Here is a 19,846-nt window from a genome sequence, read left to right on the forward strand (position 1 = left end):
AAGATAAAATCCAAATAGCTTCAATTCCGGGGCAAAACTGTGGTGTTTGTCATTAACTGGGGTAAGTGCTGAGAAACCTGCTTTCTAAAACTTTAATTTCCTTAGTTTTTTGGAACTTTAAGTAAGTTACAGTATGCTTTCCTTTGAAAATAATAAGAGTTCTGTTATGACCAATAACCCACAGAGGATAATGTTAAACAGGATTAAAAGCTCTGTTTCCCTGGTTCCATTTTAGGGGCTGTATCCACATCCACATTTCTACAGGGTCCCAAAGAGATACAGAACTGAAGAGAAAAGCTATACTAAACAATTACCATTCATTAGGACGTCCAGGTAGGTTGAAGAATTAGGAAAAGCAAGTTTGTTTTCTGGTGGCCCATAAATGTATTTTGAAATGAAAATAATTTTAATTTTTTGTTTTGTTTTAACTTACATGTGAATAAAATTGTCTAACTAGTAGGAGCCAAGGTTGGGCAAGTCAGAGATGGTTTTATCTGGTAAAAACAGACTGCATAATATCACTACTAGCTGGGAGAGACAAACCCAGGCAGAAAGCCAGGCCAAACCATGAGAGCGACTGGCTGGGAGTTCCTCCAAAAGAAGAAGTTAATGAGTCGAACATACCTGAATGTACTTAATAGCAATATCAGAATGATCCCTGAAAAAAGTATTTTCCTCCCTTAAGTGAGGAAACAAAATTAAACTACTTTAGATCTTTCTTTCCCCAAGTTGCTATAAATTTTCATTAGATGATCATCAGAGACAAGGTCATTAAATATTTTAGAAAATCATGCAAATGATATAAACCAGAATGTTGTTGTTGTCGTTGTTAGCGGCATAGAGTTAGCCCGCAACTCATGACGACCCCATGCACAGTAGAATGAAATGCTGTGTGGTCCAGCGCCATTCCTGTGATCAGTGACAGATCGGACCCTTATGATCCACTGGGGTTTAGGTCGACTGATTTCCAGAAGTAGAACAACAGGACTTTCTTCCTAGTCTGTCTTAGCCTAGAAGCGCCACTGAATCCTGTTCAGTGTCATAGCAACACACGAGCCTCCACTGACAGGTGAGCGGTGGCTGCACATTATGTGCCTTGGCACTGGCCAAGCATTAAACCTGGTCTCCAGTAAGAAAGGTGAAAAGGTGAGAATTCTAACACCGAACCACCAATGTCCTCATAGGCTGTAATACCAACCCCTGTTTCTTCTTAAATGCCAAGTCAATCTGTCTCTCTGGCTGCATCTTTCAGTTATATTTCTCCCTTTCCAAAGGTTTCATGAAGTCTTTTTCTTTTAACTATATCTTTACAGAAAATCGAATTAAAGTAGCAACTGCCAGAAGGAGAAAAGCAGAATTGCTCCAAGAAAATATTTTAAGATCAAAAGTGCCAGAATTACAGAGCAATTCAGCCTTGAGGGAAAAAGAAAACAAAAATATATATATATACATATATATATATGTGTGTGTGTGTGTGTGTGTGTGTGTGTATACACAGTTGGCCCCTATTATCAGAAGTTTACAGTTTAGCTGGTAGATTAAGAAATGCAAAGAAATATCCATGATAGAAAGTATAAAATGGTAAAGTCCTTGGTACAGAAAAATCCCATTCCATAGTTTTTAGAATGTTATTTCTCATTTCTTCTATCTTGGAAAATAATGATACATTGGTTTAATATTAATTCAACAAACTGTTGATACACTTACATAATTGCTTGCACTGTACCAGACATTAGTAGAACACAGATGAAAAATACATTCCCTGCCTTCATGAAGCTTACAGGCTGTTAAAGGCATTAAAAAAAAAACAAAACAGTTACAATAGAGTATAATAAGTCTGCGCACAAATTCGTTGGTTAGTACAGAAGCACAAAGAATTACTACATGATTGGGTGGTCCAGCAATACTTCTTATAGGAGGCAATCATTGAACAGTGTTGTAAATTGCAAGTGCAAGTTACCCAGGTCCCTACCCAGAAAATAAAAAATAAATGAAGATGGAGAGAGAAAAGGAAGGGGTTCAAGAGGTTTGGACAAAGAGAGACAGAAGAAAAGGAGAAGCAACAGACATATTAGGTTGCAAGAACAAAATGTCGTTTGGTGGACCACAGCTATTCTTTTCTTACTAGAGCAAAGGGCTCAAGGGACACAGGGAAGAAGAAGAGGCTGAGGAAGTAGATAAAGATTAGGTCATAAAGAGCCTTGCATGCTACGCTCAGTTGTTTGGATTTGGCTTCATGATGATACTGTCTCATTGCAGCACAGCTTACAGACTAAATGAACATCTCTGGGTCAGGATCCTACACCGAGTCAGTGAGTGAATTTATCCTTCTGGGCTTTCCCTGCAGCCGGGAGATTCAGATTGTCTTATTCACAGTCTTCTCCATTATCTACCTCCTGACTCTCATGGGAAACGGAGCCATTATCTGCGCTGTGTGGTGGGATCAGCATCTCCACACCCCCATGTACATCCTGCTAGGCAATTTTGCATTCCTGGAGATCTGGTATGTCAACTCCACAGTCTCAAACACTTTGATCAACTTCCTCTCTGAGACCAAGGCCATATCTTTTATCGGTTGCTTCCTCCAGTTGTATTTTTTCTTTTCCATGGGCTCCACTGAGTGCTTTTTTCTTTCTGCAATGGCTTTTGATCGATATTTTGCCATCTGTCGTCCTCTCCATTATGCCACAATTATGACTGGACCACATTGTTTCAACCTTGTGATCTCCTGTTGGGTATGTGGCTTTCTCTGGTATCTGGTGCCTGTTATTCTCATTTCCCAGCTGCCTTTCTGTGGCTCTAATATAATTGACCACTTTGTATGTGACTCGGGCCCATTGCTGACCCTTTCATGTGGTCCTGCCCCCATGTCCAGGCTTGCCAGCTACACCCTAAGCTCCCTCATTATCCTCCTTAGCTTCCTTTTCATCCTCATTTCCTATGCTCTCGTTCTACTTGCTGTGTTTCGTTTACCCTCAGCGTCCAGTCAGCATAAGGCCTTTTCAACCTGTGGGTCCCACCTGGCTGTGGTACTGCTATTCTATGGTACCATCATGGTGATGCATGTGAGCCCTGGATCTAGCCACTCCACCTTGATGCCTAAGATCATGACCTTGTTTTATGCAATGGTAACTCCACTCTTCAACCCCCTGATTTACAGTCTTAGGAATAAGGAGATGAAAAATGCTCTATGGAAATTTCTGGAGATGTTTACAATGTCTTTAAAAGTCTTTGGCAGCAGGGCCAGGAGGAGTATGGAATAATCTAGTTTAGTGTGATGTGGGTGCAGTAACCACCCTTCTACTCTCTCTCGTTGGCAAAGTCATTCATTCAGTAAATACTCACTGAACGCCTGGAGTTGTGGGTGGAGTTTAAGTGTTAGGGAAGTCTTCAGTCAACAGAACGTAGTAGGGAGGGAGAAGGCCTTGTATTTCTATCCAACTTCTAGCTAGATTCTTTATCAATCTATGGTGATGTCTTCAAAAACAGATGGGATTTTAAGTCAGAAGATCTGGATCTGGACTTAATTTTTCCATTTATCAGCTGTGTGCATTTGGCATGTCACAACTTCAACTGTAAAATGGAAATGGGAATTTCTACACTACAGAACTGTTAGTATGAGGTTTTAATGAGATAAACGGGTACAAAAATTTCCTAAAACAATCCCTGACATGTATAAAACACTCAATAAATGTTAATCGAATATGAATTTTGATTAATTCTATGTTCTCCTGTGCTTTGTCATAATCAAAAGAAATCACAGATCTCCCTATGAAAGTCACTTCCTAATTACCTTTGGCAAAGTCCTTTACAACAGACCTCAATCTTCAGTTGAGACTGAGAGTAGATATTGTTCCTCCATTTCAACTCAAAATATCATGTGTTTCGTTCACATTATACTATAAAAGTGGTCTTTAAACTGGGTTTTGTATACCCCTGAGGCTACATGAGAACTTTCCAAGAAGTACAGAAGCATGAAGAGTTTCAATTTCTGGATCCTCAGTTTACATATGTCCATTTTCCTAAAGCCAGTCTATCAAGGAACATACCTATGGTTGAACCTCTAAATGGTTCTTATTTCACACATCCTCTTTCTCAATTGTTCTTCTCCCATTTCCCTATTCTGACTCTTAAAATGATTCACTGCTTCTAGTTAGGGCATTAAATGAATAATTTCAAGTACTGCTCTCTCATTGTGAAAGCAAGTGATTTTAACTATCAGAAAATAAATCCTTTTCCAATAAAAACTCGTTGCCATCGAGTTGATTCTGACTCATAGTGAACATACAGGACAGAGTAGAACTGCCCAATAGAGTTTCCAAGGAGTGCCTGGTGAATTCAAACTGGTGACCTTTTGGGTAGTAGCTGTAGCACTTAACCACTATGCCACCAGAGTTTCCTCTTTTTGCAATAGATGGTAATCATTTGTTTTTAACACACTTGAAGGAGGATGTCATAGTTTAGGTTGTCCCAAAAGAAGAACCTGAGGCAAAGACTTGTGTACAAGTAGTTTATTGGGAAAAGGTCCCAGGATGCTGAAATAAGGATTGAAGAGAACCTGCTATAATCAATTGGGACTTAATTCCACTGGAAACTCTGAGAATTGTCCATCTGAATGGCATCAGGCAGAGGCATTAATCAACCAGTCCCTGGTTGCCCCTGAAGACGTTAACTCCCCCATATTGCCAAGATGCATTGATTGGTGGGCTAAGCCAATACCCTTGGCTTCAGGAAAGTCCCTGAGAAGAAAGAAGAAAGACACAAAGACATGTTTTGATGTGGCAGGGATGGCGTCCAGCTGATTCTGAGCTTCCAACAAACTGCTCACGACCTCTACACCTGTTTTAGTCATCTAGCGCTGCTATAACAGAAGTAACACAACTGGATGGCTTTAACAAAGAGAAATTTGTTTCCTCACAGTAAAGTAGGCTAAAAGTCCAAATTCGGGGCATCGGCTCCAGGGAAATGCTTTCTCCGTCAGCTCTGGAGGAAGGTCTTTGTCCTCAATTTTCCCACGGGAGTTTCTCAGGCACAGGGATCCCGGGTCCAAAGGATAAACTCTGCTCCCAGTGCTGCTTCCTTGGTGCTATGAAGTCCCCCTGTCTCTCTGCTTGCTTCTATCTTTTATATCTCAAGAGATTGCCTCAAGACATAATCCAATCCTGTAGGTTGAGTCCTGCCTCACTAATACAACTGCCTCCCATTCTTCCTCATTAACATTATAGAGGCAGGATTTACGACATATAGGAAAATCACACAATACCAGGAATCATGGCTCAGCACAATTGATACACACTTTTTGGGGGGAGGGGGTGCATAATTCAATCCATGACAAGAGCTTACGTCTGAGATAGGTCTGGAGACCAGACATGGACCCTCAAAAACATTTCCTGGAATTCAAACCTTGGATCCACTAACTGTATGTCTTCATATGTGTCTCCATTATCCCATATATAATGTAGCAACAATAATAGAAATTTTTTCAAAGTGTTGTTGTGACGATGAAATAAATCAATTTTCTTATCAGATAGCCTGTCAAAGTGTGAACACTAAAATACTTTCATCAATATATTTCATGCTTTCCAAAGGACGATTATTCTCAGAACAGGGTCTAATTTGAAAATGACTTCCATCCAAAATCAAATAACAGTAGGGAACGGGGGCCAAGATGGCTGACTAAATAGACGCTACCTCGGATCCCTCTTGCAACAAAGACTCAGAAAAACAAGTGAATCGATCACATACATGACAATCTACGAACCCTGACCAACAAACACAAATTTAAAGAGGATGTGAGTGACAGAGACAGAGAACGAACAACTACGGGGAAGCAGAGACTGTTTTCGGAGCCTGGAGCCAGTGTCCCAGTCAGGTAACCTTGGCACCATGCTCAGGACTGGGCACAGGGGAGCTGAGCACCATATCCTGTGACGGTGCTTACATGGGGTGCAGCCCCAGCCCCCTGAACTGATCTGGGGGGGCCCAGTTGGTCAGCGCGGGCGGCGCAGCGACACAGCTGGCAGGAGGAGAAGTCGGGGGGAGAAGAAGTCCCTGGGAGGCAGTGACTGGTTTTGGAGCCGGGAGTGCAGCGTCCCAGCTGGGGAACCTTGGCTTCTGGCCTTGGACTGGGCGCAGGGGAGCTGAGCACGGCATCCTGTCACAGTGCAAACACGGGGCACAGCTCTACGCCCCTGAACTGACCCCAGGAGGGGGCCCAGCCGGTCCGTGCAGGCAGCGCGGTGACATGGCTGGCGGGAGGAGAAGTCCCCGGGAGGCAGCGACTGTTTTTGGAACCGGGAGTGCAGCATCCCAGCCGGGAAACCTTGACACAGGGCTTTGAACTGGCAGCGGAGGAACTGACCGCGGCTTCTGTGGGCCTGACCCTCAGGGGCAATCTCTACCCAGCCAGCACACATAGGCGACACGCCCCTCGGGAATCTCAGATAAAATAGTCATCCCAAGCAAGATAAGTAACTTTGTCTATATTCCGGGGTGCTACTCTCTCCTGTTTTTATGAACCCTCCCCTCCCCTTCCCAGGTGGCTTCATTAACATTGGAATTTCCTGAGCCAGAGGGAGAACTGCTCCGGGGCTTTTCTTTTCCACCCTTTTTTTTTTTGGTCTTTTCCTAACCGATTCTTCCGGCCTGAGAGCAGCAACCACAAAAAACCCAGGGACCAAAAATCCTTCCCTAATTGGACTAAAAACACAGAACCAGCTCCAGCCAAGAATTTGTGATCCACAATCTCCGGCTTTCAACCCTACAGGGAATAAGGTGGCTATTATAATGCAAAAGCATTTCTAATAGGGATGTGACTGCATTTTTCTTTAGCGGATTTACTGGAAAGACAAGTTTCCCAGGTATGATATCTCTGCTTATTCAACAGAGCCCTCACTGACCCACAACAGGGAACTGAGGGCTGAAGCTCCCCCCAGACAACCTAGCCTCCTGCCTTAGGGGTCTAAGGAGGGTGATACCTACCAAACTGTAGAGGTACATGCATTGGGGGCCTAAGGTACAGCTGCAGAGCCCACCCACCAAAGTTCTTTAGGAATAGAGACACACCTACCGCACTGACACTTGGGGAAAGCCTGTCAGCATCCTACCCCCCCTGGAGTGTGAAACCCAGCTGCTACTAGAATCTGGTGCACACAACTATCAACACTACTTCTCAAGGTGGATAGGTGATAGGGTGCATCACACACTTGATGACCCAAAATCAGATTCTACTCAAGAATAGTGAGTGGACTCAGGCATATATACCTGGTAACAGCCCAAAACAGCTGGTAATATGTCATAAGTGATTCAAGGGCTACAACAATCAAGACAGCACAATGTAGTAGCCCATCCACGTGTATTGAAAGAAAACAAAACAAGGTAAGACTCAGTGAGCAAATATAGAATAAATCACTACAATATCTTAGTGATGGCTTGGAGACAGCAGTCGATATCAAACCACATAAAGAAGCAGACCATGACTGCTTCTACAACCCCCCCAAACAAAAGAATCAAAATCTTTCCCAAATGAAGATACAATCCTGTAATTATCAGATACAGAATATAAACAACTAATTTACAGAATGCTTCAAGACATCAGGGATGACCTCAGAAATGAAATAAAGCAATCTGCAGAAAAAGGCAAGGAACACACTGATAAAACAGTTGAAGAATTCAAAAAGATTATTCAAGAACATAGTGGAAAAATTAATAAGTTGCAAGAATCCATAGAGAGACAGCATTCAGAAATCCAAAAGATTAACGATAAAATTACAGAATTAGACAATGCATTAGGAAGTCAGAAGAGAAGACTTGAGCAATTAGAATGCAGAGTGGGAAATCTGGAGGACCAGATAATTAACACCAACATAGCTGAAAAAAAATCAGAGCAAAGAATTAAAAAAAATGAAGAAACCCTAAGAATCATGTGGGACTCTATCAAGAAGAATAACTTGCGTGTGATTGGAGTCCCAGAACAGGGAGGGAGGACAGAAAACACAGAATAGTTGAAGATCTCCTGACAGAAAAATTCCCTGACATCATGAAAGACGAAAGAATATCTATCCAAGATGCTCATCGAACCCCATTTAAGATTGATCCAAAAAGAAAAACACCAAGACATATTATCATCAAATTTGCCAAAACCAAAGATAAAGAGAAAATTTTAAAAGGAGCCAGGGATAAAAGAAAGGTCTCCTACAAAGGAGAATCAATAAGAATAAGTTCAGACTACTCAGCAGAAACCATGCAGGCAGGAAGGCAATGTGATGACATATACAGAGCACTGAAGGAGAAAAACTGCCAGCCAAGGATCATTTATCCAGCAAAACTCTCTCTGAAATATGAAGGCGAAATTCAGATATTTACAGATAAACACAAGTTTACAGAATTTGCAAAAACCAAACCAAAGCTACAAGAAATACTAAAGGAAATAATTTGGTCAGAAAAACAATAATATCAGATACCAGCACAACACAAGGTCACAGAACAGAACATCCTTATATCAAGTCAAATAGGGAAATCACAAAAACAAATTAAGATTAATTAAAAAAAAATGCTCAAAACAGGGAATCATTGAAGTCAATATGTAAAAGATCACAATAATCAAAAAGAGGGACTAAATACAGGAGGCATTGAACTGCCATATGGAGAGGGATACAAGGCGATATAGAACAATACAAGTTAGGTTTTTACTTAGAAAAATAGGGGTAAATATTAAGGTAACCACAAAGAGGTATAACAACTCCATAACTCAAAATAAAAACCAAGAAAAACATAACAACTCAGCAAACATAAAGTCAAATACTATGAAAATGAGGAACACACAATTTACAAAGAAAAACGTCTCAGCACAAAAAAGTAAGTGGAAAAATGAAATTGTCAACAACACACGTAAAAAGGCATCAAAATGACAACACTAAACGCATACTTATGTATAATTATGCTGAATATAAATGGACTAAATGCACCAATAAAGAGACAGAGAGTCTCAGACTGGATAAAGAAACACAATCTGTCTATATGCTGCCTACAAGAGATACACCTTAGACCTAGAGACACAAACAAACTAAAACTCAAAGGACGGAAAAAAATATATCAAGCAAACAATAAGCAAAAAAGAGCAGGGGTAGCAATATTAATTTCTGACAAAATAGACTTCAAACTTAAATCCACCACAAAGGATAAAGAAGGACACTACATAATGATAAAAGGGACAATTGACCAGGAAGAAATAACCATATTAAATATTTATGCACCCAATGACAGGGCTGCAAGATATATAAAACAAACTTTAACAGAACTGAAAAATGAGATAGACACCACCACTTTCGGAGAAGGACATCCGGTAAGAAGCTCGATAGAGACACGGAAGACCTAATTACAACAATCAACCAACTTGACCTCATTGACTTATACAGAACTCTCCTCCCAAATGCTGCAAAGTATACTTTTTTTTCTAGCACACATGGAACATTCTCTAGAAGAGACCACATATTAGGTCATAAAACAAACCTTTGCAGAATCCAAAACATCGAAATATTACAAAGCATCTTCTCAGACCACAAGGCCATAAAAGTGGAAATCAATAACAGAAAAATTAAGGAAAAGAAATCAAATACTTGGAAACTGAACAATACCCTCCTGAAAAAAGACTGGGTTATAGAAGACATTAAGCAGGGAATAAGGAAATTCATAGAATGCAACGAGAATGAAAATACTTCCTATCAAAACCTCTGGGACACAGCAAAAGCAGTGCTCAGAGGCCAATTTCTATCGATAAATGCACACATACAAAAAGAAGAAAGAGCCAAAATCGGAGAACTGTCCCTACAACTTGAACAAATAGAAAGTGAGCAACAAAAGAATCCATCAGGCACCAGAAGAAAACAAATAATAAAAATTAGAGCTGAACTAAATGAATTAGAGAACAGAAAAACAAATGAAAGAATTAACAAAGACAAAAGCTGGTTCTTTGAAAAAATTAACAAAATTGATAAACCATTGGCCAGACTGACTAAAGAAATACAGGAAAGGAAACAAATAACCCGAATAAGAAACGAGATGGGCCACATCACAACAGACCCAACTGAAATTAAAAGAATCATATCAGATTATTACGAAAAATTGTACTCTAACAAATTTGCAAACCTAGAAGAAATGGATGAATTCCTGGAAAAACACTACCTACCTAAACTAACACAATCAGAAGTAGAACAGCTAAATAGACACATAACAAAAAAAAGAGATGGAAATGGTAATAAAAAACTTCCAACAAAAAAAAGCCCTGGCCCGGATGGCTTTACTGCAGAGTTCTACCAAAGTTTCAGAGAATAGTTTACACCACTACTACTAAAGGTATTTCAAAGCATAGAGAATGACGGAATACTACCTAACTCATTCTATGAAGCCACCATTTCCCTGATACCAAAACAAGGTAAAGACATCACAAAAAAAGAAAATTACAGACCTATATCCCTCATGAACATAGATGCAAAAATCCTCAACAAAATTCTAGCCAATAGAATTCAACATATCAAAAAATTAATCCACCATGACCAAGTGGGATTTCTACCAGGTATGCAAAGCTGGTTTAATATTAGAAAAACCATTAATGTAATCCACCATATAAATAAAACAAAAGACAAAAACCACATGATCTTATCAATTGATGCAGAAAAGGCATTTGACAAAGTCCAACATCCATTTATCATAAAAACTCTCACCAAAATAGGAATTGAAGGAAAATTCCTCAACATAATAAAGGGCATCTATACAAAACCAACAGCCAACATCACTCTAAATGGAGAGAGCCTGAAAGCATTTCCCTTGAGAATGGGAACCAGACAAGGATGCCCTTTATCACCGCTCTTATTCAACATCGTGCTAGAGGTCCTAGCCAGAGCAATTAGGCTACACAAAGAAATAAAGGGCATCCGGATTGGCAAGAAGGAAGTCAAATTATCTCTATTTGCAGATGACATGATCTTATACACAGTAAACCCTAAGGAATCCTCCAGAAAACTACTGAAATTAATAGAAGAGTTTGGCAGTCTCAGGTTATAAGATAAACATACAAAAATCACTTGGATTCCTCTACATCAACAAAAAGAACATCGAAGAGGAAATCACCAAATCAATACCATTCACAGTAGCCCCCAAGAAGATAAAATACTTAGGAATAAATCTTACCAAAGATGTAAAAGACCTATACAAGGAAAACTACAAAGTACTAGTGCAAGAAACTAAAAGGGACCTACATAAGTGGAAAAACATACCTTGCTCATGGATAGGAAGACTTAACATAGTAAAAATGTCTATTCTACCAAAAGCCATCTATACATACAATGCATTTCCGATCCAAATTCCAATGTCATTTTTTAATATGATGGAGAAACAAATCACCAACTTCATATGGAAGGGAAAGAAGCCTCGGATAAGTAAACCATTACTGAAAAGGAAGAAGAAAGTGGGAGGCCTCACTCTATCTGATTTCAGAACCTATTATACAGCCACAGTAGTCAAAACAGCCTGGTACTGGTACAACAGACACATAGACCAATGGAACAGAATTGAGAACCCAGATGTATCCATCCACATATGAGCAGCTGATATTTGACAAAGGCCCAGTGTCAGTTAATTGGGGAAAAGATAGTCTTTTTAACAAATGGTGCTGGCATAACTGGATATCCATTTGCAAACAAATGAAACAGGACCCATACCTCACACCATGCACAAAAACTAACTCCAAGTGGATCAAAGACCTAAACATAAAGACTAAAACAATAAAGATTATGGAAGAAAAAATAGGGACAACCATAGGAGCCCTAATACAAGGCATAAACAGAATACAAAACATTACCAAAAATGACAAAGAGAAACCAGATAACTGGGAGCTCCTAAAAATCAAACACCTATGCTCATCTAAAGACTTCACCAAAAGAGTAAAAAGACCACCTACAGATTGGGAAAGAATTTTCAGCTATGACATCTCCGACCAGCGCCTGATCTCTAAAATCTACATGATTCTGTCAAAACTCAACCACAAAAAGACAAACAACCCAATCAAGAAGTGGGCAAAGATATGAACACACACTTCACTAAAGAAGATATTCAGGCAGCTAACAGATACATGAGAAAATGCTCTCGATCATTAGCCATTAGAGAAATGCAAATTAAAACTACGATGAGATTCCATCTCACTCCAACAAGGCTAGCATTAATCCAAAAAACACACAATAATAAATGTTGGAGAGGCTGTGGAGAGATTGGAACTCTTATACACTGCTGGTGGGAATGTAAAATGGTACAACCACTTTGGAAATCTATCTGGCGTTATCTTAAACAGTTAGAAATAGAACTACCATACAACCCAGAAATGCCACTCCTCAGAATATACCCTAGAGAAACAAGAGCCTTTACACAAACATATACGCACACCCATGTTTATTGCAGCTCTGTTTACAATAGGAAAAAGCTGGAAGCAACCAAGGTGTCCATCAACAGATGAATGGATAAATAAATTGTGGAATATTCACACAATGGAATACTACACATCGATAAAGAACAGTGAAGAATCTGTGAAACATTTCATAACATGGAGGAACCTGGAAGGCCTTATGCTGAGTGAAATGAGTCAAAGGCAAAAGGGCAAATATTGTATAAGACCACTATTACAAGATCTTGAAAAATAGTATAAACTGAGAAGAACACATACTTTTGTGGTTACGAGGAGGGGAGGGAGGGAGGGAGCAGGAGATCAGTGGGATGCAGACCCCAAATTCTCACAAAAAGACCATACTTAATGGTCTGACTGAGACTAGAGGAATCCCGGCGGTCATGGTCCCCAAACCTTCTGTTCGCCCAGGACAGGAACCATTCCCGAAGACAACTCATCAGACATGAAAGGGACTGGACAGTGGGTAGGAGAGAGATGCTGCTGAAGAGTGAGCTATTTGTATCAGGTGGATACTTGAGACTGTGTTGGCATGTCCTGTCTGGAGGGGGGATGGGAGGATAGAGAGAGTTGGAAGCTGGCAAAATTGTCACGAGAGACTGGAAGGGCTGACTCATTAGGGGGAGAACAAGTGGGAGTACGGAGTAAGGTGTATATAAACTTATATGTGACAGTTTGACTTGTTTTGTAAATGTTCACTTGAAGCTCAATAAAAGTTAATTAAAAAAATAAAATAAAATAACAGTAGCCGTCCCCATTACTAGAGTGCAGCCAGAAACATGAGCATTAGAACAAAGAGTTAACTAATCAAAACACTTACATTCAGATCAGTGAGGGAAAAGAGAGCATAGCTGTTGTTGTTGTGTGCCACTGAGTCAATTCCAACTCATAGCAACCTTGTAGGACTTAGCAGCCCTGTACGACCCTTTGTTAGCCCAAGATTGGAACCATTCCCAAAGCCAACTCTTCAGACAGGGGTTGGGCTGGGCTATAAGACAGAAAATGATACAGGTGAGGGGAGAGTTTCTTGGTTCAAGTAGACACAGAAGACTATGTGGGCAGCTCCTACCTGGTGTGAGATGAGAAGGCAGAGGGGGACAGGAGCTGGTTGAATGGACACAGGGAATACAAGGTGGAGAGAAGGAATGTGCTGTCACATCAGGGGGAGAGCAGCTAGGAGTACATAGCAAGGTGTGTATAAGTTTATGTATGAGAGACTAATTGTAAACTTTCACTTAAAACACAACAAATAAATTTAAAAAAAAAGCAGCCTAGAAAAAACAAACATCATTATCATAGCCACTTATTTCATGAAAAGGAACTTGAATTCAATATCAAATTTCCACTTTAAAGAGTTCATTGCATAATATATATAGTTTATCGAACACATTAGAGCTACGATCACATTTATATTTCTCATTTTGATGTATTTGTTGCTCTTATTCTGCTAATCCTTTCACTGTCTTTTAAATTCCCAATTAACTGCCCTCCCCTATTGATTTTCAACTTGGAGTATGTATCAAAATTAATTGGACCTTCTTTTCAAATTATATATTCCTGAACCCTGTCCCTGGAGATTCTAATTCAGCAGATGTAGATGGATTTCAATCTGTCAATTCTGTAACAGAAATGCTGTAGATAATTCTACATGTACTGTTGACAAATGCAATTTTTAGTGGATGTCTAAGTGTGACTTACTTGACTTTTGTGCTCCAGATCCTGATATGCAGAGTGACAAAACCATGTAAGGAGCCTCCCTTATAGAATGTGTTCTAACTGAGCAATTTGTGCCTAAGTTTGCACTCCTTGCACAGTGTTTAGGCTTTGAGAAAATTGAATAGTAAAACGTTAATACTTATCGCACCCTCACCCAATTCCAGCAACCTAAAAGGCAGAAAATAAAGAATGCATGGGTAGTTAAACCCATATAATAAAAAAAAGGCATTTATTCAACAACTATTTAATGAGAAGCAATAAATCTAATGTATTTTTGTCACCTTAATTAATACCAAGATGTATAATACTTGTTCTCTGCCTTCAACAAACCTAGAATCTGGAAGGGAAGGAAAAATAAGTCCAACATAAGTATAATATGGAGCAGCTTGCGATAAATATCATAAGAATGATAAAAAGGTGATTAGATGAAAATCCAGAGGTGGAAAAAGTGCTTTTAATTATGGGAGTAAGGTTAAGCATTATAGGTAGGAAAATTACATTTGAACAGGATCTTGAAAGTAGATGGGATTTTTGCAGGTGTAGATGGATATAAAGGGAATTTCAAATATAGATATTACCACAAAGAAGTGAATATGGGAAACCAAAAACTAATCAGAGAATAAAATGCTGTTCAATTTATCTGTAAATGCAAGTAATAAAAACTAAGAAAAAAAAATAATTTGAAGCCAGATTATGGAGAACTTTGGTGTCTCTTTTGTGAGTAATAGAAACCATAAATAGTTCTTTAGCAGGGAAATAAGAAAAACAAAGTTTTGTTTTAGAAATTGCTAAGAACTGATGTAGTCAGGCTAAGAGATAAGAAAGATCTAAATAATCGTTTTTTCCTCCTTAGTTTCTCTGTGTGAGGAATTTGCTTTTAGATGTTATTCAAACAATCTGTGAACCACAGGCCAGTTTTCCTAGGGCAAAGATACTTAATCTCCTCAATTATCGTATACTACATGGTAAGTGGAAGGAATACACAGAGTCACTATACCAAAATGAATTGGTCAACGTTCAAACATTTCAGGAGGTAGCATATGATCAGGAACCCATGGTACTGAAGGAAGAGGCCCAAGTTGCACTGAAGGCACTGGCAAAAAACAAGGCTCCAGGAATTGAAGGAATATCAATTAAGATGTTTCAACAAACAGATACAGCCCTGGAAGTGCTCACATGTCTATGCCAAGAAATTTGGAAGACAGCTATCTGGCCAACTGACTGGAAGAGATTCATGTTAATTCCTATTTCAAAGAAAGGTGATCCAACTGAATTTGGAAATTATCAGACAATATCATTAATATCACATGCAAGTAAAATTTTACTGAAGATCATTCAAAAGTGGCTGTAGCTATCTGGTGTCTTAAAAGCCTGTGAGTCACCATCTAGGATACACAACCTTCAGTATGGATTATACCTCAGCATAAAGAAAACAAAAATGCTCACAACTGAACCAAGAAGCAACATCATCATAAGCAGAGAAAAGATTGAAGTTGTAAAAGTTTTCATTTTACTTGGATCCACAATCAATGTCCGTGGAAGCAGTCGTCAAGAAATAAAATGATGCATTGCATTGGGCAAATCTGCTGCAAAAGACCTCTTTAAAGTGTTAAAAAGCAAAGATATCACTTTGAAGACTAAGGTGTACCTGACCCAAGCCATAGTGTTTTCAGTTGCCTCATATACATGCCGAAGCTGGACAATGAATAAGGAAGACTGAAAATAATTGATGCCTTTGAAATATGGTTCTGGCAAAGAATATTGAATATACCATGAACTGCCAAAGGAACGAACAAATCTGTCTTGGAAGAAGCACAGCCAGAATGCTCCTTAAAAGCAAGGATGGTGAGACTACATCTCACATACTTTGGACATGTTGTCAGGAGGGATCGGTCCCTGGAGAAGGACATCATACCTGGTAAAGTGCAGGGTCGGAAAAAATGAGGCTGACCCTCAACAAGATGGACTGACGCAGTGGCTGCAACAATGGGCTCAAGCATAACAACGATTATGAGGATGGTGCAGGATTGGGCAGTGTTTGGTTCTGTTGTACATAGGGTTGCTATGAGTCAGAACCAACTTGACTGTACCTAAAAACAACAACACATGGTGTGTGCATTCATTTCTACCTGAACAAATTAATCATACCATGTACACCCTAACTGCCTTAAAGTAAAAATGGAAGAGACATTGATCAATGAAAGTAAATACTTATATTGATTGGCAAATCACATGTTCTAGAAGCATTTTAATCAATTGGCTGAAATAGCAATATTTCTTGCTGTTTTCCTTCACATCCATGCTAAGGAGCCCTGCTGATGCAAGGGTTAAGTACTAACTGACAAAGATCAACCTAGTCATCGAGATAAGAAATATAAATATGACCTTAGCTCTAACGTGTTTGGTAAACTATACATAACCACCAATGAAGTCTTTAAAGTGGCTGCCAACCTAAAGGCTGGCCGTTCGAACCCATCCAGTAGCTCCACAGAAGAAAGACCCAGTGATCTCTTCCTGTGAAGATTACAGCCTTGAAAACCATATGAGGAAGTTCTACTTTGTCCCATGGGGTCACTATGAGTGGAAATCAACTCGATGGCTCCTAACTACAACAACAACAGCTCTTCTAAAAAGTCATTTCTAATTTCTCCGTATTTTATTGTGAATGTCCTATAATGTTCTCTATCTCACCATTTCCCTCACCTGGTTCTCCACATATCTCCTCTATCCTCCAATGCATCAACAATGATATTTTAAATGTTTCTCAACTTTACATCTAAATTTTTGGTGACACACCACGTCTTACAGTTCTCCAAACTATGCCCTCTGGAAACTCCTTGGAATCCATATTCCAGATGGGCAAGCTATTTGTAAACAATGGTGCCTTAGAAAAGTTGTCAGGACCCTTTACTAATTCCTCAGAGAACATGTAATCATAAACTTTTTAACCATTCGTTGACTTAAAGAAGAACTTTTCTAATGCTGTAGAGGCCAAGTCCCAGGTGAATATGTGATAGAGAAAGTGCATTCTTAATTTCTGTGCATTTTGTTTATTTAGTCTGAGATAGAAGCATATGGTTTATCAAACAGCTCCTTTAGAGATCTGATCCAGACCAAAGCCAGGAAAATTTCATCTTTTGAGCATTACTGAGGGTTATGACACCCCTATGTCTATCCTCTTTCATTCCATAATTTCTTAATGCTGACTTCATAATACTTCTGGTCTAAGGCATTTTAAAAAGGGGTACATGTTGCTGAAAGAAGTACAAACATAAATTCCACTTAACCATTCTGAAAGACTCCCAGAGCGCCGGAGTAGAGAGTAGGTTGGAGGAAGAAATTCTTTCGAAAATCTTGTGTTTGCGTGCAGAAGGTAAGTGCTCACAACTTCTGGAATTCATATCCCTGCATATCGCCAGACACAAAAAAAATTCAGGGAACCTTCATCTCTGATATATTTTGCATGAGACGGTGGAATGAAAGAAGTTTACTTATGACAAAACAAAGTATTTGACTTTTGTCAACAGCTTCTGTATTGGAAAATTTTGTTTAATTTTATACTAGCGTACAAGAAAAATCAATCCTGAATATTTAGGGGCAATATCATCCAAAAAATAAAGCCTTATATCTGACTTTCCTTTTGCAAACTTCTGTAAAAGTGAAAGATTAAGCATAAATTTAAAGCCATTGCTATCTACGGAGGATATTGCAACATTACAACCTTAAAAGTCAATGTTGGTAAGTAATATTATGGAATTACATGTTTATGATGCACATACAAACAATGGAAACCCTGGTGGCGTAGTGGCTAAGTGCTACGGCTGCTAACCAAAGAGTTGGCAGTTCAAATCCTCCAGGTGCTCCTTGGAAATTCTATGGGGCAGTCTGCTCTGTCCTATAGGGTCACTATGAGTTGAGATCAACTCGACAGCACTAGGTTTGGTTTTTTAGCTTCTATGAACAATGACAGCAACAGAAAGTCAGCTATGTCAGCTTTAAAGGAATTATTGTCAACTTGGTCTACAGTATATCCATTTCCATCACATCTTTATATGATACATCAAGTAATATCTTTAACTGAGGCTTAAATAGTCATAATATACTTAAAACCTCCTTTCCTGAGTCTATGGTGTTATAGAATGGGTTTAGGTAAGAAACTAATACATTTATTAAGTGCTAACTTTGTGCTCAATGCCAACCAGAAACTATCATCGATCATCCCTGCCCCAAAATAACAAGCTTACAAAATGAATCTAACTTTACCTGGTTCTATCATGGTAGCATAGCAAGGGAGAGGTTTAGAAATAGGTAAAGCTTTGTTTGTATGCAGACATCTGCCTGCTGTGCCCTAAATTCAGAGTATATGGCCTAGAAAAGTCAGACTTCATTCTCTTTTTAACTGGTGATTCTTTTGGAAAATGACAGGTTCACTGCCTTCCCTTCATTCTTAAAAATGAACGCATTTTAAACTATCCATAACTGTTGACAATGTGTCTCTTAAATTTGCAGATTACTGAACCAATGAATGTCTCCAAGCCAGATTCCAGTTCTGCTTTTGTGAGTGAATTTATACTCCTAGGTTTCTCTTTTGAGTGGCAAGTTCAGGTCCTCCTCTTTTCACTCTTCACTACAACTTATGTTCTGACTATGACAGGAAATGGGGCCATTGTTTGTGCACTGTGGTGTGACCAGCGACTTCACATCCCTATGTACATGTTTCTGGGGAATTTCTCCTTTCTAGAGATCTGGTACGTCTCTTCTACAGTGCCCAAGATGTTGGCTAACTTTCTCTCAGAGACAAAGACCATCTCCTTTGCTGGTTGTTTCCTCCAATTCTATTTCTTCTTCTCTTTGGGAACATCTGAATGCTTCCTTTTGGCCATTATGGCCTTTGATCGGTACCTTGCTATCTGTCGTCCCTTACACTACCCTAATATCATGACGGGGCATCTCTGTGCCAAACTAGTTATTGTCTGCTGGGCTTGTGGATTTTTGTGGTTCCTCGTCCCCATTGTTCTCATCACTCAGATGCCCTTCTGTGGCCCAAACATTATTGACCATGTTGTATGTGACCCTGGGCCACTATTTGCATTGGCATGTGCCTCTGCCCCAACAACCCAACTGTTTTGCTACACTCTAAGCTCATTAGTTATCTTTGGTAACTTCCTTTTCATCCTTGGGTCCTATACTCTTGTCCTATTAGCTGTGTTCCGTGTGCCTTCAGCTACCGGGAGACGTAAAGCCTTCTCAACCTGTGGGTCTCATTTGGCTGTTGTATCACTGTTCTATGGCTCTCTGATGGTCATGTATGTGAGCCCAGGACTCGGACGTTCTGCAGGAATGCAGAAAGTCGCAACCTTGTTCTATGCTATGGTGACCCCACTCTTCAACCCTCTCATCTACAGCCTCCGGAATAAGGAGATGAAGGCAGCCTTGAGGAAAGTTCTGGGGAGTTCCAACATAAATTAAGACATACTATATGATTCCTCCATGGTTAAGTCAGTATAAAAAAAACCAGTATAGTCTAACAAAAAATAATTATAGTCTAACCAGTATAGTCTAACAAAAAATAATCAGAGTTACGTAGTTATCCAAATCTTCAAATGTAAGTCTGGTAATACTGATTTGATTAACTTATTAAATTAAACACCTATGGGACCATTTCCAATCATGAAATAG

The 19,846-nt window shown here is 39.4% G+C and overlaps 2 protein-coding genes across 2 annotated transcripts; both read left to right on the plus strand.

Annotated features, from left to right (window-relative positions):
• Positions 1-1,867: 1,867 nt before the first annotated feature.
• LOC100654566 (olfactory receptor 11G2-like) lies at positions 1,868-4,094 on the plus strand. Its single transcript, XM_023542448.2, has one exon. It carries the CDS (start codon positions 2,277-2,279, stop codon positions 3,261-3,263), a length of 987 nt encoding a protein of 328 aa, XP_023398216.2. The 5' UTR covers positions 1,868-2,276; the 3' UTR covers positions 3,264-4,094.
• A 14,561-nt stretch (positions 4,095-18,655) lies between these two features.
• LOC100654851 (olfactory receptor 11H12-like) lies at positions 18,656-19,692 on the plus strand. Its single transcript, XM_003423337.4, has one exon. It carries the CDS (start codon positions 18,656-18,658, stop codon positions 19,634-19,636), a length of 981 nt encoding a protein of 326 aa, XP_003423385.2. The 3' UTR covers positions 19,637-19,692.
• Positions 19,693-19,846: the final 154 nt, after the last annotated feature.

This window comes from Loxodonta africana, chromosome 10, assembly GCF_030014295.1.
Source record: "Loxodonta africana isolate mLoxAfr1 chromosome 10, mLoxAfr1.hap2, whole genome shotgun sequence".
Lineage (NCBI taxonomy): Eukaryota > Metazoa > Chordata > Mammalia > Proboscidea > Elephantidae > Loxodonta > Loxodonta africana.